A 23,114-nucleotide genomic window follows, 5' to 3' on the forward strand; every position below is an offset into this window, starting at 1 on the left:
AGAGGGGCTGGGGTGACCGGGACCTGCTGTAGCAGCTGAAGAAGGGGCTCAAGGCTGGCACGAAAGGACAAGAGGCCACTGATGCTTAAGCCAAGCCCCAAGCCCACTTCTACCTGGAGCCACTGCTCTGGGGGCTTCACAGACTCCCAGGTGGGAAAACCGGAGGGCGAGAAGAAAGACAGGAACCTCAACCGGTCAGCAGAGAGGCGTGGCCGCATCGGGGGCCACGGCCACCTTGCACACCGACTTCAGCCAACCCCAAAGCAGTGAACGGGACCAAGAACTCAGGAAGGGCTGCTGGGGGCACGGGGTGGGGTGGGGGCACCGGGCCCAGAACAAGGACCAAAAAACGAGGGGACTTGGGTGGCAGGAGTGGATATGAATATGATAAACCCCGATAATGGAAAATAATACAAGCCCTGAAAATGCAGAGAAGGGAGAGGGGAGGCCAGAGGAAGAGGAAGGGAACACGGCCCCGTCTTTCAAAGCAGACGCGGCCGACGTGGGCAGGATGGAAGCCCGGGGCAGAGGCACGTCCACCTCCAGGCGGGGAAGGGTCCACGCAGACTCTTGTTCCTCTGTATTACAGGGTTCTTCCAGGAGACTGTAGCTTGTGCCGCGAAGATGAGCTTTCAGTTAGCATCGTTTTCCGTTTGACTTCGTTTTCCCATCCTCTGTCAAGTTCAAGGGCAAGCTAGGATTTCCTTGCTTGCGGGGGTGATAGGCCCTCCCATCAGCACCTGCTCATCTGTCCTCTGCCTCCAGCCTGTGAGCCTGGCACGTCCTGGGCATTTCCTGGGGCTGCGACCCCCGCCCCCTACTGCTCACAGCTGGCAGGTAGGGGCTGCCTCACCCCGCAGAAGGGGCGGGCATGGGAGGGTGACCCCCGCACGCCAGGGGTCAGGTTTGCTTTTAGGGGACATGATCTGACACTTCTTCCCGTATTTTCTCTACACCTACGCACGGAAAAAATGTCTTATCACCACCACGCGGCCACAGCACCGCTTATTCTGGGCAATGGGCTTCTGCTGCTGTTGCTACGTTCTTCTTTGTATGTTAATTTTTATAGCAGTAAACTAAAGAGTCTGTGTAACTGTTTAAAACAGCTTTCTTAAGATATAATTCACGGACCATACAATTCACCCACTTAAAGTGTACAATTCCATGGTTTTGGTATATCACATTATTATTTTAATTGTGGAAAAAATTAAATACAGTAAAATATATAAATATACTTAGTAAAATGTTAAGTATAATTCAGTGGCATTAATGACATTTCCCATCTTGTGCAAATGTCACTGCGTTTTCCAAACCTTTTCGTCACCCCAAACAGAAATTCTGTACCGTCAGGCAATTATTCCCTATCCATCCTCCCCTCCCTCGGTCCCTGGTCACCTCTAACCGACTTTCAGATCTGTCGAACTGAAATTGGCCTAGTCTAGATACCTCACGTACGTGGAAGGATACAACACTTGTCCTTTTGGGACTGGCTCATTTTACCCAGCGTAACGTCCTCAAGGTTTATCCCTGAAGCCTGTATCAGAAGCTTCTTCCTTTTTAAGGCTGAATAATATTCTGTTCTATGAACACACTACATTTTGTTTATTCATTCATCTGTCAACAGACACGGGCTTCCATTTCTTTGCCGTTGCGGGTAACGCTGCTACGAGCATGGGTGTGCAAATATCTCTGTGAGAATCCGCTGTCAACTCCTTTGGGTATCTGCCCAGACATGGAATTACTGGTTCACATACAGTCAGTCCCCTACATACGAACCTTCAAGTTGCAAACTTTCAAAGATGCGAACGTGCATTCCATCAACGTCAGGCGTGAGTGAAATTGCAGCTGGCCCTCCGTCTCCTGTTGCTGACGATCCTTCAGCTCTACCATCTCCCCCCTCCCCTCCCTCCTCGGGTCAGTAATTCTTCTTGCCTGTTTGCTCGATGCCAGCCCCTGGATGCCACCTGTTGTACTGGACTACTTTACTTTTCAAGGGACTGTACTGTAAGATTAAAAATGTTTTCTTTGTTCTTTGTGTTTGTTTGTTATGTATTGTTTGTGTGACAAGTATTATAAACCTATCACAATACAGTACCATCTAGCCGATTGTGTCAGTTGGGGACCTAGGCTAACATTGTTGGACTTATACACAAATTAGACTTACAAACGCGCTCTGGGAACGGAACTCGTTCGTATGTAGGGGACTTGCTGTAGTTGTATGATTTTTAAAACAAAAAGCAATTCTTGCTACTCTTACATCTTAGCTCTCAGCCCACCTGAGGAAATCAAGACATCCTTCCTCCCCCATCCATAAAACAAAACCCCAAGACTGGGTCACATCCCAGCTCCGTGACCATGCCGCCCACGCTTCCGAGCCTCTGTCCCTTTCTGCGGCCCTGGCAGCTGCTGAGGGAGAGACTGGGTGGAGTCTGGGGTGCCGCAAGGCTCAGTCAGCTCCTTCCTCGTCGTTCTTTCAGGCTTATAGAACACTTTTACCCATCCCTGCCCTTGATCTTGTCAACAGCCTGTGAGACATTGCAGCACCGCATCATTCAACCCCATTCTACAGGAGTGGGAATGAGGCTCAGAGAGCCACTCCCAGGAAGGGGCAGGAGCAGGCACCAGCCCCTCCAGCTCCAAATGCAGCGTCTCTCATGGGTCACCAGGAGCCCAGAGGCCATGGGGCTGACATACAGCTTTCTCTCACTGAGGAGGAGAACACGCGGCGAAATCAGACAGAGGAAGGGCAGAGAGAAAAGGGTCCCCCGCAGCTGTACCTCGCCTTTCCTCCCATCTCATCTCAGACCCGCAGGGTCCACTCAGCCTGGGGGCACCCCACAGGAACTCTCTCTGCTTTAAACACCTCCAGGGCTGGGAAGCTCACTCCTTACCAGAAAGTCCAGCCCTGGACCAGAAAGTCCAACCAGGCTTCCCTGGTTGTAGCTCTGTCCCCTGGCTCAGAGGACAGAATTCCTTCAAGGCAGAACCCCCTCAAGGCCAGGGTGGACGCTGACAGGGCAGGAGTTGGCATCCCATCCTCGCTCTGGGATCGCCTGCTCTGGTGACCCCATGTGAGTTATGACCCCAGACTCCCGCTTCTCCATCTGTGATGTAAGAGGGCTGGGCCCCATCACCCCCTGCTGCTCTGCATTCAGTAATTATCAGGTCTGGAGCCTCTTGTTGCTAGATATTTCCTTTATAGCATTTATTTTCCAAAGAGTAAACGCTAAACACTGGAAAAGAGATGAGACGTGTTTCTAAATACCTATTGCCATTTTAGCTTCTCAGAAAACAGAGGTGCTTAGGGACTTCTCCCCCCAAATCCCCCAAATGGGGGATTTAAATGGAAAATGTGGCCCCCAGGATAAGCTCCCTGGGGTCTAAGACTTGGATCTGGGCTGGGCGTACATGTGAAAGGAGAGCCTGGGGGTGACGCAGAGAGAGGGGAAGGGAGAAAGCACATCTCCTCACCAGCTGGACGGTGATCTCCAGGCCTGGGGGTACGACAACGGGCGGGGCTCGGTGGTCTGGAAGCCCACCGCACTCTCCTAGGTTCCTGACTCAGCGAAGGCATCTTGAGTGCGCAGAGTTGTGTCTGGCTTCCACCTGCACCCATGTGCACACACCCCAGGGCAGACCCACGGGCCTGTGCGTGCCCACCTCCATGTATGCACGCGAACCGTGAAAACAAGGACAGACCTTCACCTACACGCCCCACCTGGGGACAGAAGCCCCAGCACGCAATGTCTGTTCCCTCTTCGCCCTCTTGCTAGCCACCGCAGAAGGAGAGGAAGGAGACCTGTCAGTGCCAGATGATCCACTTTCTAGCTCTGAAAACCCCCCCTTAACCACCCCCCCTCGCCCACCACCAATCACCCTTCCTGGGTCTCAGCCTCAATTTATCTCATTAAAGGGTGGCCTCTAAGGTCACCTCCCGCAGCTGCCATGCCCCATCCCCACTCCGCGTCCACTCCGTTGAGTCCGGGGGGCCCGGGTCTCCAGCGCCGTCCGCCTGCGTCCGGATCCCAGCTGCCAGGGCCCTGGCGCGCCGCCGCCAGCCAGGGTGGAGTTTTCTCTCCGATTAAATTTCCCCCGCCTTTTTGATGTCACATCCTGTCCCGGTCTGCTTCCCCGCCGCCACCGCCCTCCCCACTCCCGCGCGCGAGCGTGGCGCGCGGGGCCCTCTGCGCCCCCCCCGCCGCCCCACCCCTTTCCCAACAAACTTCTGGCACCCGGGCCGCCCAGCCGCGCGCCCCAGCTTTGCGGGCGCGGGGCCGCCAGGAGGAGGGGCCGGGGAGGGGCCTAGGGGCGGCCCGCCCGCAGCCCGCCGCCCGCCGCCGCCCGCCGCCCAGCCGAGCGACCGCGGAGCCGCTCGACGCGCTCGAGATGCAGAGCAGAGGCTCCGCGCAGCAGACCCAGCGCGCCGCCTGCTCCGGGTGCTGAAGGCGCGCGGACACTGCCGGGCGCCGCCGCGGAGCCAGCAGAGCCGGGAGCGCGTCCGCGTCCACGCAGCCGCCGGCCGCCGAGCAGCCGGGGCTCCCCGCACGCCAGGACGTTGGAGGTGCTCGCGAGACATGCAAGCGGCCCGGAAGCTCCTCAGCCTCCTCTTCCTCATCCTGATGGGCACTGAACTCAGTCAAGTACGTGCATCCAACGCCATTTTCCTCCCTGCCTGCGAGGCGCCCGCCCGGCCCCGGGGAGGCCGGCAAAGTCGGGGAGCAGCCACCGCGCGGCCCGGCACCCCTTCCCCGGGCGCCCAGCCAAGGGGTTGGGGAGAGGGCCAGAGTGCCAGCCGCACCTGGGGTGGAGGAAGGGGTGAAGGCTGACCCGAGCGTGCTGCCGTGTCCCCCAGGACCCTCAGCCCTGAACCCTCCCCCCTGGACTCCCCGACTGACCACTCCCTGCTGAGAAGTTCAAAGGGCAGCATTGGGGGGGGGGGTCGTTTGGCTGCTACTGTCACCTGGGAGGAAGACAGCGCAGGATGCCCGAGCCCCTGGCGTTTTCAGAGGTGGATCTGACCCAACTCCCACCCCTGCATCCCTCTTCTGGAGCATATCCTGCATCGGCTGTAATGCTGCCCTCGGGGCCCCCTGGGCTGGCGGTGGGAATGGTGCCGCGGAGACCAGACTGGGGAGGGCAGGCGGCGCGTCTGGGGCTGGGGTGCATTGTGGGCTCCATGTGGAGGGGTGGGGGGCGCTTGTGGCCACATGCGCGGCGTGAGGCGTGAGTGGGAAGTGTGTGTGGGGACCGCCGGGCGTTTTCAGTGGGCTCGCCGTCCCTGAACAATGTACCGTTAGAGAGCCTGTCTGCGGCTGGTGTTCTCCATTTTAAAACTGCATTTCGGAGGTGGCACGACTGGGAGGAGAAGGGCTGTCTGGGAGCGCCGGACTGGAGGTGTTGCTTTGGCACCGGGGTGCTGGGAAGAGCCTGCCAGCTTCGGGAGCCAGGCCGCTCAGAGTGACATTAAAATGCCCTTTGGATGGTGCCACCGTGCCACGGTCTGAGCTGGGAGAGGCTGCAAGTCCAGGAAGTGGATGGACTGCCAGCGCCTTGGCCCCAAGAGCCAACTGCCCCGACCCTCCTTCCCTCTCTCCCTCCGTACCTCCCTCCCTCTCAGAATAAAAGAGGAAACAAAGGAGAGACGAGACGGTGAGAGGTATATCACAGGAGAGAAGGCTCTGGAATAAGCTTCCCTCGGTTTGCCCCGAAGCCCTTGCCGGCTCCCTGGCTCTGCCGGGAAGCGCAGCCTCAGCCCCAGCGTGGGAAGGGTTCGTTGTCCCACCTAACCGCAGAGACCCTGCCGGCGCCACGCAGACACTCAGCCAGGCCCCCTGGAGGGCTTGTGCGTGGTGGTCTCTGGGAGTGAAGTTTTCTTGGCCGCAGGGAAGGCCTGGCCGAGGGGCACGCTCGTGCTCTGTGAATGGACACCGTATGTACGCACGTGCACACACACACTCACACATGCTCTTCCACGAGCGCGCACCCCACAGGCATGGAGCCAGGCAGCGTGTGCCTCGTTTAGACATCTCGGGAAAGAGATGGCTGGTCTGGGTGGCCCTGGAAGTGGCCGCCCTTGGGCCCTCCAAGCCCTACTGGCCTCCTCACCTGCAGGCTCCCCGAGCCCTCGTTCCCAGCCCTCCTCCAGAGGTTCACTTCTCAGTCTTTGTAAAGGTCCCCTGTTCTTGGAAGAAACTTTGGGCTCAGCTTCAATCGGAAGCTTTGTCTCGGTGGTGAGAGCCCTCGCCTGTCCGTGCTGGTGGTGCCGTCTGAATGTGGCGCGCCCCTGCCCGCGAGGCTGCGGCCACACCGTCCCGTTCAGGACCCTGGTCAGCTCCCCGAGCCCATGCCCTCCAGGGCCCCGGGAAGGCAAATGATGCTGTTTTCCTCGGAAGGCTCCTCTTTCTGAAGCTGAGCTGTGGCATCTCTGGGGGGGAATGCCTTCCTCAACGCAGCCGGGAGGCGGGCCCTGCCCTCCCCCCATGCCTGCCTCTGAAGCTGTGCTTTCAGAATCTTCCATTGGGAGCCTAGTATCCCTAATTGTGCTGGGGTTTTGGAGCAAAGGCGAAAATCTCTCCAACCAGCTCAAATCTGTGCAGGGGTCAGAGAGTGGCTGGCTCAGCCACCAGCTCCAGGGATCCTGGCTACCCCGGTGCTGCCCGGGTGGGCTTCTTCGGGGTCAGGCCAGGTGGCTCTCGCCTTCATCAGTGACCTCTAAGGCAGGGACTGGGAGTGGGTGTGGGTACAGGGCTGGGCTGCTCTGAATAATCTGAGAGCTCCTTGGGGACACCCCTGCCTAAGAACCTCGCTTTCTTGATCCCGAAGCGATCCGATCCTAGGAAGCCATGTTGCGTGCTGTCAGGAGAAATGCTGCCCACCTGGGTGATGAGTAAAATACCTCTGGGCTTCAGGTAAAGGAGAGCAGAGCAGTGGTGACTGAGCTGTGTCTGTCTCCCCTCCACACTTTCCCTCTTCCACGTCAGGTAAATTGCTCCCACAGCGGCACCCTCAGTCTTAGGGCCCTTCCAAGGGACGTGGACACAAGGTTCCAGGGCCACCATGTTTATGGATTAGGACCCGTCCAAATGGGAGCAAGTCAGAAACGTATGGGTTTTACCTGCGCTTCACAGGCGCTGCTCGAAGGATTCAGGCGGACAGGCGGGGGGGGGGGGGTGTAGAGCACATGGCGGGCCATCTGTTCTCCCGGCAGCGTGCTTACGATGAGCCGCTCAGTCAAATGCCAGCTAGTGATGGATGGCCTACTACGCGCCAGGTTTGTGGGCCCAGATGAACTCTGTCCTCAGGTGGAAAGATGCTTGCCTGGGTCTTGTTCTGTGATTTTCAGTAAAAGGCTGGTGTTTCAAGCGCCTTGAGAAGTGTCCTCGGGGCTTCCCAGCAGAATGCAGGAGAGGAGTTGACCTCTCATCTTGGGGGTGGTGGGGCAGCGCTGGGGCTGCCTGAGCCCCGCCCAGCCCAGCCCAGCCCGCCTTCCCTTGAGAGAAGCACGTCATCCCCCGTGTGTGATGGCGTGAAAGGGGTGGGCAGCTCTGTGACAATGACCTTGGACCCGGCTGCCCTTCCCCTTCCCCGTCCCACCAGCCACTGTCTGGTTGCCTTGAGAAAGGCTCTCCGCTTCAGCTGAACATCTACCATTTTAAAACCAGGAAGATGAAGCTAGCTGATGCTCCCCCTGCAAACCCGCACTCTGGTCCTGTGCTCCTTTCCTGCCACGTGCAGCTCTCAGGTGCCAGCTGGTCGGGCTTGACTCGGGCAGACCTGGGCTAGCGACGCTGAGTACAGCCGTCTGTCATCCGGGCCGTGGTGCTTAGTGGGGAGACCTAAGGCTCTGCCGTATCTATTGGTTTCAGAGGCATGGGGGCTCTGGGATCAGAGTGGAGGGAGCTGAGAGCGCTTTGGAGAAGGGGTGCCGTCCGCGCGGGGCCCAGGGTTGCACCTGGGTGAGCTGGGGCAGGAAGATGGGAAGGAACAGGCGGGCTGAAGTGGGGGCTGCACACAGACGCCGCAGCGTGGAGAAGGGCCCAGACCCTTGGCTCTCGTGTCTCGAGTTCGACAGAGCAGTGTTGAGGGACTTGCTTTATCTCAGGAGTGAAGTGGATCTCTTCTCATTAGTCCCCAAGCCGGAAGCGGTCTTTCTTAGCGACGTGACGACCCTGACCCCTTGGGGTAGGGGGTGGGGGGTTCCAGCTGCGAATGAGCGCAGGGCACCCTCGAGCGCCAGCTGTTACCGGGGCTGCCGTGTGCCCTCAGGCTTTGCGGGCCCACTGCTGCGGGCTCCTCTGCAGCTTGGTTAGCTGTGTGCAGGTCTCAGCACCTGAGAAGAGATGTGAGTGGACTCGGCGGTGGGCAGGAGGGGGTGGGTGATGGGGGCTGTGTCTGGACAGGCGGGTGTCACAGAGGGGCTGGCGTGGATTTAGGCCCTCAGAATCCCATCACTTCAAATCTGTTCTCTCCTCCTCAGATTCAGCCAGAGTGGAAGACCCCAACCCATTGCCCTGAACAAGAATAAAACCGTCCATTCAGACGGAAGCATGAATTGTGTCACCTGCTTGAATCTAAAACCTCGGCCCAATGATCCCACTGACGTGCTGTTCATGTGCCCCAGCCCCTCGTGTCCCCCAGATTTTAGGCCCACGTGTGCCCCGGATGCTGGGGTGTTAGCGGTCCAGGGAGTCGGGGCGTTCAGGACCGTTGGGGTCTTTTCCTAAACCAGTTAGTTCAGCCTATACACAGGCTTGATCCCGTCTTTGCAGCGAGGTTGGCCGCTGCCTCGGGGGCTGTGGCCAGAGACCACCTCCGGACACACAGGCGGCCCGCACGAGAGAGTTGCTCCCACTTTCAGCGAGAAGGCTCTGTAACACCGGGAGGGGAGGGTGGCGGGAGCTGTAAACCCTCGGCACCAGGCGGCTGCTTCAGCTCCGGAAGCGGTTCCTCCTCGCCCCACTGCCTTGAGCTTTCCGCACTAAAAAGAACGGTACTTTCTGCCCTGGGTTGTCTTTACCACTAAAGCTATCAGGCCCTGTAATCAATATTTAACATCCCACGTAAAGTAATCCAAAGCTAAGTACTGGCTCAACTGACTTAGACACACGCCAGCTGTGACCGCTGCTGCTGGGGACAGGAGCCGCCTTTCGGCTCTGAGAGTTGCCCTGTAAGATGTTCTCCCCCTCCGGAAGCAGCAGCCCTGAGGTCATTCCCGTGGCTCGGGTAAGGGGGGAGAAAATGGAACCGGAAAATCCACATCTCTTCATTTTTTTCAGATTATTCCACATCAGAAACTGGCCAGGAGCTTAAAGCACTAGGGAGAGAAGCAATCGCGAGGGTTCATAGTTTTGGAGTGTCATCAAGGGTCAACCATCCCCCCCCACACACCAGGAGCTTAATCTGGGTCGTGTAGAAGCCGCCCCAGTGACCCTGTATTATTGTCCTCGGTCTCGAAATGAGGAAACCGAAGCTCACGGGGCAGAGGGGGGCGCGGGTGGTCAGTGACCTGCCCGGTGGCCCCGCAGGTAGGTGACAGACCCCAGATGCAGCTCCACGGTCTGACACCGCGTTCACGTTCTTGTTAAGATGGAGAGAGAAGGGGCTTCCCTGATGGCGCAGTGGTTGGGAATCCGCCTGCCGATGCAGGGCACGTGAGTTCGTGCCCCGGTCCGGGAAGATCCCACGTGCCGCGGAGCGGCTGGGCCCGTGAGCCGTGGCCGCTGAGCCTGCGCGTCCGGAGCCTGTGCTCCGCAAAGGGAGAGGCCACAACAGTGAGAGGCCCGCGTACCACCAAAAAAAAAAAAAAAAAAGATGGAGAGAGAAGAATGAAAAGTAGAGAAACGGCTCAACACCACCGAGAACCAGTAAGAAAGGGGGCACCTGGTGCCGTCGCAGAAGCTGATATGTGGCCTTTGGAGGCTTTGAGAGACGTGTCTCTTAACTGTGTGGCCCGTTGCTTGGCCTGCTCTGAACTTGGAGCTTGGCTTTTCGAAGGGGAAGAGCCTGGCGGGGGGGTGTCAGACCCCTCGGGGGTGGTCTGCCTCCTGCCATGGAGGCTGCGTGAACCGGACAAGCCCCTTCACCCCAGGAGGTGGAGGGCGCCTTCGAGGGTGCACTGGGTCCCCCGCCTCGGTTCTCTCCGGCCTAAAGGCTCATGCAGGGAGCTCCGCACCCCTCAAATCTCCCAGCATCTGCTTGACGACTGAGATCCAGGAATTAAGAAAAAGGACACAGACCCTCTTAGCTGATGGAACGTCTAAATCTCCAAATCGCCCCACACGCCTGCGGTCCTGGTTACGCTGTTTGTTACATTTGGTGTAATTTATAATCCTGGGGCAGCCGCAGCGAAGGAGGCTCCTCCTTGCTAAAAGAGTCTCCCCTGCTTCTGCACCCAGGTTAAGTCCCACGACGGACACGTAGGTGACGGTGGGCAAAGGTGGCTTCCTCGCTCTCGAGCGGTGTTTAGAAGACATGGGCTTCCCCATCTCCTTGCTCCAGTCTGGGCAGTGGGGGCTTGGCCTGGGTGTTTCTGACGTACGGTTCGATGACATTTAAGATCGGATGGTCAGTAAGAGGGTGAGTGACTGGGGAAGAGTCTGGATTGAAGAGTCCGGGGGAGAGAAGGGATGGAAGAAGCCGAAGCCGCAGGCTTTGTCTCATCAGAAGCCCTCGCCTGGAGACGCTCATCTCGGGCAATTCAGTTCCTTGCAACCGTGTAGTGGGCACACAGGACAGCCTCCAGGAGCTTAAACCTCCCAGCACAGAGGTCCCCGGGGTGCACGTGGCTCTCACGGGCGGCTCTGGAAGGAAAGTCACGCCCACTTGCTTCAGGTGATGTTTTGGGGGTCTGAGGGTCAAAGAAAGAACGGAGGTGTATTCATAAATATTATGAATAACTTTACTCATCACCCCCGGATGCTGCTTGTAAATGTGACAACACGGCAGGACTCAAAGAAGAGTTCTCAGGAATGCAAACACTCTTCCGCTCTCCGATGGGCGGGTGCCTGTGCCCCACTCAGGCGGTCCGGCCCCCAAATCTTGTCATGGTGACTCTGCGCAGGTGAGATCGGTGGCGCGTGGCCCCTGGGGAGAGGGCGTTGGTTGAGTCGCCCCATAAGCAGCTGGAGGGACTGCTCCAGAGTCAGCGCCAACCATTGGTAGAGGGGCTGAGGTTTCTGAGGCCACGTCTGGGGTCCACAGGCAGAGGGTCCTCGCTGGTCTGAGATGCTGGTGATGTGTTGAGGGCGGAGCGTGTGCTCCGGGGAGTGGCCACGTGCGGACGCCTCTAAAATCCGACGGCGCCAAGTCCTCGGCTCTGAGCAAGTGTTTCATTCTGGGGTGTTTCCCAACCCTAACCCAGCTGGACCCCAGAGCTGACTCTTAGATGTTTTTATGATGACACCACCTTCTAATTCATGTCAGGATCGATTACTTACTCAATAGAAACCAGACCGTCCTCCACTAGTTATGATGAGTTCCCTTACCCGGAAAATAGGAGGCGGTGATGTTTGTGGGGCCGCAGGAGCCATATGCATTCAGCCCGGAGGGCCAGGTGCCCGCTGAACTCTCCTGTCCCTGTTCTCCAAAGTGCCCCTCCCGAACTGGACCCCGTTTCAGTTGGGGCAACTAAGACGAGGTGGGGCTGTGGCCTCCCTCCCATTGTCTGCATGTGACAGTCTGAGGCAACATTTATGAAAGGAGCGTGGAACTTTCTAGAGCGGGAGCAGAGGGTGTGGGAGGAGGCCGGGGTGGGCCTCGGGCAGTCAGCTGGTGGGTGGGAGGGGCGTAAACAATGCATCTCTTCCATTCTCTAGAGAGAACTGACAGGTAATGAGATGATGACTAGGATTTAAAGGCATGGGGGTGGTGAGTCAGCTTTTCCTCCCATCCCTCTCAATGCTTTGACCTCCTGGGGTCAGCTTAGTTCCCAGGGAGCTGTAGGAATTCCAAGGTGCAGCCCACATTTGGCAAAAGCCCAGTGTGAGTAACCCAAATCTTTTTAAAAGACTGCTTCTCAGCCGTGCCTCAGGGGGCGCCATAAACCCTTTTAGGCTCCCTATCAGGCCTGCAAGCTCAGGAGAAACATGATATGGGGCCTTCAGATCTCCAGGCTGGCCCTAATTGCCTGTCCCCCGGAGAGGCTGGGAGAGTCCCGGGCCAGGGGAGCTGAAGGCATTCCTCAACGCTTGGCTGGTCTAGACTCCAGCAGGTCTCTGGAGCAGGACTTGGCTTCATCTACACCGACCTGGATTTCATTTCCTCCCCTGAACAACCCAGCCAGGTTGGCACTCTTCTAATTTAGAGGACCCATTGTAAATCCCGCGGGACATTACTGCCATGAAATCAGACCAGAAGTTCTTCAAGATCAGGAGAGGGCTTTTTGAATTCTCTGTATCTGCTCGATTGGAGCTCAGCTTCCTAGAACATAGCTCTGGGTGTGTTGGGAGCTGCTTGCACGTCCAGCGATACCTCCTCCGCATTTGTATGTCTGTATCAACAGCATCTCTTGTGGGTGGTCTTTAGCCAAAAGCAGCTCTTTGGAGAGGTGGCAGAGGTGTCCAGGGGCATTGAATCCCAGCTCCGTCACAGGCTCTCGCACCGGTCGCTCAGCCGAGCGTCCCCTCTGAGCACCTCTGGTCTTCTGCAAAGCGGGGATGGCGAGGGTGGGCACCCCTACTGGCTGCCGTGTCTGCTCCTGCACTGACTCACTGAATCCTTACACATCCTGCTATTATTAAACCCGTTTTACAGATGGGGAAACCGAGGCACAGAAGGGCTAATTACCTCGGCCAGGGTCTCACAACCAGTAAGGGGCAGAACCAGGGCTCAAACCCAGGCTGTCCGGCCCCAGGGTCTGTACACGGAGTGACCACTCTGAGAGGCCTGTCTTGGCGATGCACGTGCTCGGTTGGTCGTAGGGAAGTTTTCGTTCACGCACCGTGCCCGGAGTCTGAGCTATCGCGTTGCTGTTGCTTCTGTCCTGGGGTTTACAGCAGGCTGTACCGCGTGTCGTGGTTTTGATCTGGGGTCTGCAGCACACGGCACCCCACATCTTGCACACAGTAGGTGATAAGTAAATACCTGCAGCTTCCGCGATGGACGGCGTGAGGTTTTGGAGATTGGATTGGGTTGGATTTGAAGTTGTTCCAACTAAATAAGTGGTCCATGTCCTTCTGCAGTGGGAAGCGGGTGTGAGTGATTTGGGTCGGCACAGCTTGCGGCCCTAAATCGGTGTTAAACGTTCATTGAAGGAGAAAGGTGGAGAGTGGGGGACTGCTGCACCCCCGGCCCCAGACCCAGCTGGCGGGAAGCTCTGAGCGGCGCGGTTGCTGAGTAGAGCCTGCAATGCTCACTGGGGCTGGGAGATGGCGCCCTTCCCCAACTGTTGAAATTTGCTGCTTCCACAGATCCGTGCATTAACCAGGAAAACCAACCAAAGAAGCCCCTTCAGCTCATGGGTCTCACACCAGTGCTCAGGCCAGGACCATCCTGGCTGTAACTGAGTCCCCGCTACATAGTGGGACGGAGCAGAGAAAAGCTTAATGGGAGGCCTGGAGGGAGTGCCTGTTAGAAGCCTCCTGCAATTTCTAAAGCTCTATTAAGTAAGATGTTTGACCCAGTCAGGCCTGTGCTTCCAAGGAAACCTACATGTGTCCTGACACTGATGCTGCCGAGGGCTGGGGACTTCTGCCAGCCTGCCCTGCCCCTCTGCCTGGGCATCAGGACCCCCCCACCCCACCCGGAGAGCCAGTGAGGACACCCGCCGCCCCCCAGCCACAGACCCCAGGCCCCTGACCAGGGCTCCACCTGCACCGCAGTCACCACGGGTGGGGCCGCTTTAGCAACCCTGCACGGAGGCCTGAGCCCCAAACCCACACCCAGCTTCTGCACCCCTGCTGCATGCCCACCTGGACCCAGGAGCCCACACTGGGCGGTGCCACAGCTGCCGGCAAAGGCCTTAGGGCTCCTGGCTGTCCCGGGCTCCTGGCTGTCCCGGGCTCCCAGAGGGGCCTTTCCCCTAGCTCCCTCCCCCAGCGCTGGGGCTGGAGACCCCCCCCACCAGGGGCTGCTTTCGGAGCCCGCCAAGAGTTCGCCCTCCTGACTGGGTTTCAGGGGGCTGCCGGGCTGGAGGAGGCCTGGAGCCACCGCCAAGCAGGTGCCCAGCAGCGGGGCGGAGGCCTTGGACATGGGTGGGGTGGGTCTCAGGGGGCGGTGCTCGGGCCTCGCTGGCCGGCGACCTTGAAGGGTGGAAGGGTAGCGGCCAGCCCATGCGCTAGGGACGCCGCCGTCTGCGCGGGCGGATTTTGACGACTTGGGAGAGTGTGGTCTGTCTTTCCTCCCGGGCCACCCCCTCCCTCCTGCTTGGTGACGGGGCTCTGCAGGCCTCGCTGCCAGCAGCCAGGGGGCGGCGGGGAGCCGGAGTGGAGAGGAAAAATCCACCCATTTCCTGGGCAGATTGCGTCGGCCGCCGCCCGGACGTGTCCCCGCCTCCCGGCCGCGGCCCCCGCGCGCAGCCCGCGCGGCGCTCAGAGCCCGAGCCGGCGGCTCTTCCCGGCGGCGGGCGGGTGGCAGAGGACGGTGGGCGGCGGCGGGGCGGCCACTCTCCCGGGCGCCCGGGGCGGCGCGGCCATGGCCGGGACTCGCGGGGCGGCGGCGGCGGCGGCGGCGGCGGGCGGGCGGCGGCGGGCCGAGGGTGCGCGGGGACACGGCCGGGCGCCCCTGCCCGCCGCGGAGCCCGCCGCCTGAAGGCTGCCCGGGGCGCGGAGCCGGCGCCGGCGCGGCGCGGGCGCAGGAGGCGTTCCAGGCGCGATGTCGGTGCCGCTGCTGAAGATCGGGGTCGTGCTCAGCACCATGGCCATGATCACCAACTGGATGTCCCAGACGCTGCCCTCGCTGGTGGGCCTCAACACCACCAAGCTCTCGGCGGCCAGCGGCGGGACGCTCGACCGCAGCACCGGCGTAAGTGCGCCCGCCGGCCGCCCTGCCGGGGCCTCCTCCCCCGCTGCCTCCCGGTCGCCAGCCCCGCGCGGGAGGGCGCCGCGCGGGGGAGCAGGGCGCAGGGCCAAGGGCACGCGCGGGGGGCCGAGGCGGCTCCTGCGCGCTGCGGTGGCGACCCTGCGCCCCGCACCCCCGCCTCGGCCGCTCCTCCGACCGCGGTCCCCTCGCGGGGCCGGGGAGCCTGCCCAGGGACTCAGAGGCTTGGAGTCCTCGTTCAACTAATAAGTCCCTTGTGGATAAGGTTACGAAACTGAAGCAGGGGTCTTGGGGACTTGTCCAAGGTCACTCAGCAAGTAAGGGGTGGAGACGCGGTGGACCCCAGTCTGGCTGGGTCCAGCCGGGGCTGGGAACTGAGGCCGCCCCACTTTGCAAAAGCCGGACTGGACCGGCCGGAGTGGGGCCCGGGCGGGCGGGCTCCGGAGCTCTTGCCCTCAAAGTCCCAAGGCGTCTTTCTCTCTCCATCCCCATGCGGAGATCCACAAGGTCCCCGCCGGCGGAGGGTGCAGAGGGGCCGGGCGGGGCCCGGGGAGCCGCTCACGGCTGCGGGGCTCGCCCCTCGCCTTCCGCGCCCTCCTCCCACCCTGCCGACCCAAAAGCCTCTCGATGCCTTGGGGGAGGGGGGGGAGCGGCCAGGGCCGCCTCTGGACTGGACTGACTTAGGTGTGGTGGCGGGAGCGGAGGCTGAGCCGGAACCACCGGGGAACGGGCGCTGGCGGGGCCGGCGGAGGAAGGGGCGCGCCTCAGGCTCGCTCCCTCTAAGCCGAAAGGAGAGGTGAAGGACACGCGGCTCCCCCTCGCGCTCCCTTTGGGCTGTCAAGGGCGCAGTGCTCGGGGAGGAGGTCTCCTGGTGACCCCTTCCCAGACCGTCCTCCGTTCACCTCACCTGCTCTTTCAGGAATTGCATGCAGCGTTTTCTTCCTGGTGACTTTGTTCCTGCCGCCGGGTCCTGAGCTCCTGGGGTTGGAAATGAATGAAATGAAATGCATCTACCGTGGATTCCCTCCACCCAACTTCTCCCCATACCAACGCTAAAAATAGCAGGGAGGTGACCACCTGAGGCCACCGGGCAGGCTGCAGGGTCTGTACTCGGGGTGTTTTCGGCCGGTGGTGTCTGTCTGCCCCATGTACATGGGCGGGACCTCCTGAGCTGGGTTGCAAGGTGACACCAGCCATGTCACCGTGTCAGCAGCCACGTGCAGCTCTGGTTTCGTGACGGTCCTTGGGCACACCTCAGGATTGAGGTTGGGTGTGACCCCTGCTCAACGTGTCACCAGCAACTTGGTGACATCTGCCCAACGGCTAGCGGGTGGCAGCCTGTGCAGAGTTGAAGCCCAGCGTCTTTGCGGGCAGCCTTCACCAGGCTGCCAGCGGGAACACTGCTGGGGCTCTGGGTCTTCGCAGCTCGGGGCTAAGAGGCTGCTGGATCCCGGCTAGTACCACTGGTGCTGGTTCTCCAGTACCCAGGAGCGGCAGAGACGCTGCGCTAGCCTCTCCCCTGCTCACCTCACGGGAGGAGATCTTATTTCTCACTTACGTGCTGTTCGTGAGTCGACCAGCCACTTGCTCTCCTGCCTTGTTCCTCCACCAGCACGCAGTCTCCGGTCACCCCTCCCTTCCGCCTAACCTATCAGTTGGCTCAGATGCCAAAACTCCAAACATCCCCTACATTTAAAAATCCCTTGAATTAAAAAAAAAATTTTTTTTTAAGAATCGTGCCTGTTTGACTCCCTTCCAGCCCTGGGGATCCTGATGGGAGACGGTCTGCGTTCCTCCCTGTTTGTACCTCCCCACGGTCGGCACGTGTCTTTAAAGGACCACTTCTTTCTGCCCTTTCCCGGGGGCTGGACGCGGACAGTCACCCCCGGTGCGCTGCTTTCTGGTCTCACTTTCTCTCCCTCCCTCTTCCTCGCCCCACCTGCTGCCCTCCAGGTGCTGCCCACCAGCCCTGAGGAGAGCTGGCAGGTGTACAGCTCTGCCCAGGACAGTGAGGGCAGGTGTATCTGCACGGTGGTTGCCCCCCAGCAGACCATGTGTTCACGGGATGCCCGCACGAAACAGCTGAGGCAGCTACTGGAGAAGGTGAGTCTATGCAGGGTGTGAGCGCGTGTGTGTGCATTTGTGTGCCCACGCTGGCAGCAAGGTCCGTGCCAGCTCCGAGAGTTCACTCTTCCCTGGCGTGGCCCACTGGGAATATTGGTGAACGAATGCAAAGGAGGGAGGGAGGGACGGAGACTCCCCAGGGCTGCCCAGGAGGAGGTGAAAAGCTCCACTGGGAGCCACGTGGGCTTTAGCGAGGGAGCATTTGGGGCTCCTCTCCCACACCGCCATCTCCGGGTCACGTCCACAGCCTGTGGTCCAGAGAGCTTAGAACTGTCGCCCAGCAGAACCTGGGAGAGCTCCCTTGGCGCCCGGAAGCGGGGCCGCTGGGTGGGATCTTTGCCCTGCCTCTGAGTGGTTGGACCCGGCGACAGCCAGGCCAGGCGTTCACGCCCGTGGCTGCCTTCCCGGTGCAAAAGCGGATTCAATCGTCACCTTTGTAAGCCACCTGGGCACAGCATTTGCGGTTTGAATCCGTGATTTCACTTGATCTACACAAGAGGCAGGTGAAGGTGGTGAGATTTTCACCCCGTTTTAAGAAGTGGAAATCTGCGTCCAGGCAGGTGGGCTGACTCTTCCAAGACGAACAGCCAGTGAGCAGGGGAGCTGGGTTGGCTCTCAAGCCCGGGGCCGGCCTCCCAACTGGCCCGTGACCTCTGCCCCCCACGGAGGCTGGCGCTCCCCATGGATCTTGGCAACCCGCTTCCGGGAACATCCCACCCGGGAACCCTGGGGTCTCAAGTAACCTGAGCTCTGGTTGTCCTGGGAGTTACTGGGGGGAGAAGGAGAAACGGGGGGGCCCTGCTGTTCGACTCACCACCCTCCCCAGGGAGAGGGTGCGTTTTACATCAGGCCCTTTCACACCCTGCGGGAGAGGGGTCACACCTCCCACACCACACACACGTGCTCACGTACGCACACGCACACAGACACACACACACGCCACACACAGCACGTGTAACTGAACACACAGATGCACCGAGACCACACACACACATATATGTATGCAGTCACCACACACACCTCACACGTACACACACCACACACAACACGTGTACATATACCACATGTAACTAAACACACAGAGACCACACACAAATACACATACACACCTCACAGGTACACACCACATATGTTACACGTAAATGCTCACTTACACACATACGCCACACACAAATTTGCATATACACACACACACACACACACACACACCCTCAGTAAAGCCGAGATTTCTCCATCGGCCAAGGAGCGCCGGGGGTTGGGGGGGGGCTGTGCCGGGAGGAGAGCCTCCACCCCCGTGGGGAGGCCTGGCAGCCGGCAGAGTCTGTCTAGTTCGGTTCAAGCCCGGCTCACGCACAGACCCTCACACGGGTTCTGGCAAAGCAGGTCCCTTTCCTGAAGTCAGTGGGGAGGATGGGGGGGGGGTCCCTGAGGCTGTCGCGGCCCTGCTGTGTGGAAGGGGCCTGGGCAGGAGGAGGGCTTGCAGGAGCTGCCGCCTGGCTCCCCTCTGAGGACCTGTGTGTTTTTGTGCTGCCATCTTTGGCCACCCCAGTAAATCACTTTAAAAGAATTAAAGAAAAATGCATGTAACAGGTTCCACAAACATTCATTGACACCAGACTAGACCGAAGCCTAATTGGGCCTTTAATTATTCATTATCGTAGAGGAGGGAGGTGGAGCTCGGAGGGGCCTCGGGCGGCTGGGGGTGGCCCCACAAGCCCTTGGGAGGCCATGTTCAGTTCCAGAAAGCTCCGTGAGCCCCTGGGAACACAGGCCTTGGAGGCCTCCTGCCTGCCTGTGTACGCCACAGCGCTACCGCTTAAACATTTAAAGCCCGCTTTTCCACCCTCGTGGGCACCGTACTCCCAGTTCTCAGGGCAGAAGCCGTTTGTTGCATAGAGGGCCTGGCTGCTGCGCGAGCAGGGCAGAGCTGTGCGCCCCTCACTCCTTCCCCAGCCGCCTCCTCCTCTTTCCTTCTCGGTGGGCACCGTCTGAGCACCTGTTCTGTCCGTGGGCCTGTGGTCCCAGCCGGGCCTGTGTCTCCAGCCTGGCATCCGGTTCACACCCACCTGAGGAGCTTCCAAAGGTGAAGCCTTAGGTCCCAAGCCCAGAGGTGCTGCTTTGAACTGGCCTGCAGTCTTGAGAAGAGGAACCTAGCACCAGTGTCTCGTGAAAGCCAGCCCGTCACCCCGCGTTAGGGCCGAGGACCCATGGCAAAAGGCGGGCTGGGGCCTCAGGCTCTGTTCTCTTTGAAGAAGCTCATGGCCCAGAGTTTCAAAGTGTGGGCTCTGGAGTCGGTCCCGGCTTTGCATGGTGGCTGTCTGCTGTGTGACAGTAGCCAAGGCACTTAACTTCTCTGAGCCTTTGGTCTCCTTGTGTAAAATGAGACTTGAAAGAGCGCCCACCTCCCTGAGTTTTGTAAGGATCAAATGAGATCCATAATGCAGTGGGCTCAGCACGGTGCCTGGAACGTAGAAAACGTCCCATCAGTATTAGAGCTCTGTGGTCGCCTCCAGGCCAGCTGTGTCTGCTGCCTGCGCAGGTCGCTGCCGCCCCTCCCCCCTCGGCACCTGCAGCCACCTTGGGCGGGGTGGGGGATCGTGCCTTCCTTTGGTAGCTGTGTGACCTTGAACTCCTCAGCTGGCTTCTCAGGGACACATGCTACAGGTCAGAGAATGGACGCACTCAGAGGCGGGGCGTCTAGACCCTGAGCTCAGAGAAGATGCAGGAGTGTGATGGCCCCCTGGGGCTTGATTATCTGCTTTCTGATCAGCGGGAGACGGAGGTGCTCATCCAGCCTGGGAAGGACTATAGGCGGGTGTATTAAAGCGACTGAGTGACTTAGCATCTTTAAAATATGTTTTCTAAATTTAAAATTTAAAACTTTTAAATTTGTTAAAAGCATCCTTCTCTGGCAGCTGAACAGCCCAGAGGGCTGCGTGTGTCCCCAGCAGAAGAACCAGGCTGAAGCCAAGGAGGGTCCCACAGCTTCCGCTCGGCAGGTTTTAGCCGGCAGCCTCGTGGGTTTTGCTGTCCAGCAAGAATCCCCCTAGGAGGAGGAGGAGGGGTCTTGACTGGAGCTGTCATTTTTGTTCCCTCCTCCCGCCCTACGGCTGTGCATTAGGTGCTGGGCCTTGCGCTTGCAACGAGCCCTGTCCACCTCCCACCCCCCCCCGTTGTCCAGCAAGGCGGTTGAGACAGGGGTGTGGGTCACTGCCATGCAGGCATGGTGCCAACAAGGTGGTGGTGTTTCCAAGTGGTGTGCAGCCACTTCTGGCTCGGCTCATCAGGGAAGCCTCCCTGGAGGAGGTGGCATTTGGGCTGGGCCTGGAAAGATAAAGGGAAATACAGCTTTTCTCAAAAGAAGTCCTCAGTTATTCAAAGTGACAGAACAAGCTGTTGAGGGCGACAGGAAGACCTGAGGTAACAGAGCAAATATATTTCAGTGTCCCCTAAAACATCGAAACACAAGGATCACAAGGAAACAAAGGATCAGAGCCAGAGCGAGTCAGTCACCTACATACTGTATTTTACAAACCTGAATTTCTTTTTTTTTTTTTTTTTTTTTTTTTTTTTTTTTGCGGTATGCAGGCCTCTCACTGTTGCGGCCTCTCCCGTTGCAGAGCACAGGCTCCGGACGCGCAGGCTCAGCGGCCGTGGCTCACGGGCCCAGCCGCTCCACGGCATGTGGGATCCTCCCGGACCGGGGCGCGAACCCGCGTCCCCTGCATCGGCAGGCGGACTCTCAACCACTGTGCCACCAGGGAAGCCCTACAAACCTGAATTTTTAAACTGAATATGTGTGCATTACTTTCAAATAACAAGGCATAGAATCCCAGGCATTTTTAAGTGCTGAGTTGAGCGGTATCAGTTTTTCCCCCTTTTGGTTGCTCTTTATCATTTATTTTATTTGCTGGGGGTGAAAGACATACCTTAAGAAGAGCAAACCACACTATCATCTCTTCTTTTACTGACCAGGCAAAGCTAAGCCTCATACCCAAATGATTTAGTTCCAAAAGAGGGAGAGTATTTGCAAATTCAGCAAAAAAAAAAAACAGAAATGAAGATTTGCGGTTATGGAGGTATCTTCCCACTGGTAATTGGATTCAATTCTGAGAAAATGACCCAAACAGCACTTCGGCCACCCTGAGCCTCTTCCACCTCCCTGCCACCCCAAATGCATTGGCACAGAAGTGCAAGCCAGTTTCCTGAAAATAAAATGCACTGGCAGGTGGCTGCACTAAAACTGTTTTTCTTGGAAGCTCTCTGGAACCCTGTTGAATGTTAAAGTTTCATCTTGAGGCTAGACTCAATTCAGATCTGCCTGTAAAGATGTAGAACAGAGATTCTTCATTTGCTGGGTGATTGATTCCTAAATCTCTGTTCTGAAGGTACATGTTTTCAGAACAGTCATCTACCTATGATACTGTGGGACGTGATGGATGGCGTGCAAGATGTAGAATCCGGGAGCCCAGTCCCCTGCTTCCCGAGCGCTGCGCTCACGCAATCGGCCCTTCAGCGAGACACCCAGTGAGATTTAGGGGGAACGAGATCTGTGCCTGGAGGTGGGGGAAGCCCAGTTATGCTGGTCATCTTTGTTGGTGTTTATGCCTCTACCTGACTGATTTCATCCTGCAGAATGAAGACACTAGAAACAATCACCTGCCCACCCACCCCCCCAAAAAAGAAGAGGGCTTCCCTGGTGGCGCAGTGGTTGAGAGTCCGCCTGCCGATGCAGGGGACGCGGGTTCGTGCCCCGGTCCAGGAAGATCCCACGTGCCGCGGAGCGGCTGGGCCCGTGAGCCACGGCCGCTGAGCCTGCGCGTCCGGAGCCTGTGCTCCGCAACGGGAGAGGCCACGGCAGTGAGAGGCCCGCGTACGGCAAAAAAACAAAACAAAACAAAACAAAAAAGAAGAAAAAAAATCACCCAAAGCCATATGCCTGGAGCTATGACCAACAGGGAACCAGAGGTCCCTGCACCCCTGGTTGTAAGAACATGTCCTGGAAGATGGCAGAAGAAATGTTGACCGAACCAATTTGCTCTGTTTGGGGGGTTCTTGGTCATAAAAATCCCTGCTACTGGTGATTAGCTAGTAAGTCACGCACGAGCCGCTTCTGTCTCCCAGTGGGCTGGCCACGTGGAAAAGGTCACTGTCGTTCGTTAGGAGGCAAATGAGGTCTTCGGGCACCTGCTGCAGCTCCGTCCTTGAATCTGTTGCCTTTTTGACAGGTGCAAAACATGTCTCAATCCATAGAGGTCCTGGACAGGCGGACTCAGAGGGACTTGCAGTACGTGGAGAAGATGGAGAACCAAATGAAAGGACTGGAGTCCAAGTTCAAACAGGTGGAGGAGAGTCATAAGCAACACCTGGCCAGGCAGTTCAAGGTATGTGTGCTGCTCTCTTCCTCTCCTTACTCTTCCTCTCCTTCCTCTCCCCCTCCTCCCTGTCCTCCTCCTCTCCCTCCCCCTCCATCTCTTCCCCCTCCTCCTCCCCCTCTCCTCCCCCTCCCCCTCCCCCTCCCCCTCCCCCTCCTCCTCCCCCTCCCCCTCCTCCTCCCCCTCCCCCTCCCCCTCCCCTCCTCCTCTCCTTCCCCTCCCCCTCCCCTCCTCCTCTCCTTCCCCTCCCCCTCCCCTCCTCCTCTCCTTCCCCTCCCCCTCCCCCTCCCCCTCCCCCTCCCCTCCCCCTCCTTCCTGTCCTCCCCCTCTCCTCCCCCTCCCCCTCCTCCTCCCCCTCTCCCTCCTCCTCCCCCTCTCCCTCCTCTCCTCCCCCTCCCCCTCCTCCTCCCCCTCCTCTCCTCCCCCTCCCCCTCCCCCTCCCCCTCCCCCTCCCCTCCTCCTCTCCTCCCCCTCCCCCTCTTCCCTGCCCTCCTCCTCTCCTTCCCCTCCCTCTCCCCCTCCCCTCCCCCTCCTTCCTGTCCTCCTCCTCTCCTTCCCCTCCCCCTCCCCCTCCCCTCCCCCTCCTTCCTGTCCTCCTCCTCTCCTCCCCCTCCCCCTCCCCCTCCCCCTCCCCCTCCTTCC

The 23,114-nt window shown here is 59.1% G+C and overlaps 1 protein-coding gene across 3 annotated transcripts in view; it reads left to right on the forward strand.

Annotated features, from left to right (window-relative positions):
* Positions 1 to 4,328: 4,328 nt before the first annotated feature.
* The window catches only part of OLFM1 (olfactomedin 1), a 36,896-nt gene continuing 18,110 nt past the window's right edge, over positions 4,329 to 23,114 (forward strand). Inside the window, exons 1-3 of one of the 3 annotated variants that reach the window (XM_059071153.2) lie at positions 4,329 to 4,640; positions 16,927 to 17,076; positions 22,326 to 22,481. In XM_059071153.2, the coding sequence (XP_058927136.1) occupies positions 4,575 to 4,640; positions 16,927 to 17,076; positions 22,326 to 22,481 (372 nt within the window). In that variant the 5' untranslated portion in view covers positions 4,329 to 4,574. Of the gene's footprint in view, positions 4,641 to 14,722; positions 14,959 to 15,892; positions 16,076 to 16,926; positions 17,077 to 22,325; positions 22,482 to 23,114 lie in introns of those variants that run through there. The other 2 variants (XM_059071152.2, XM_067040367.1) reach the window with 2 other exon arrangements.

This window comes from Kogia breviceps, chromosome 8 (assembly GCF_026419965.1).
Source record: "Kogia breviceps isolate mKogBre1 chromosome 8, mKogBre1 haplotype 1, whole genome shotgun sequence".
In the NCBI taxonomy this organism is placed as follows: domain Eukaryota; kingdom Metazoa; phylum Chordata; class Mammalia; order Artiodactyla; family Physeteridae; genus Kogia; species Kogia breviceps.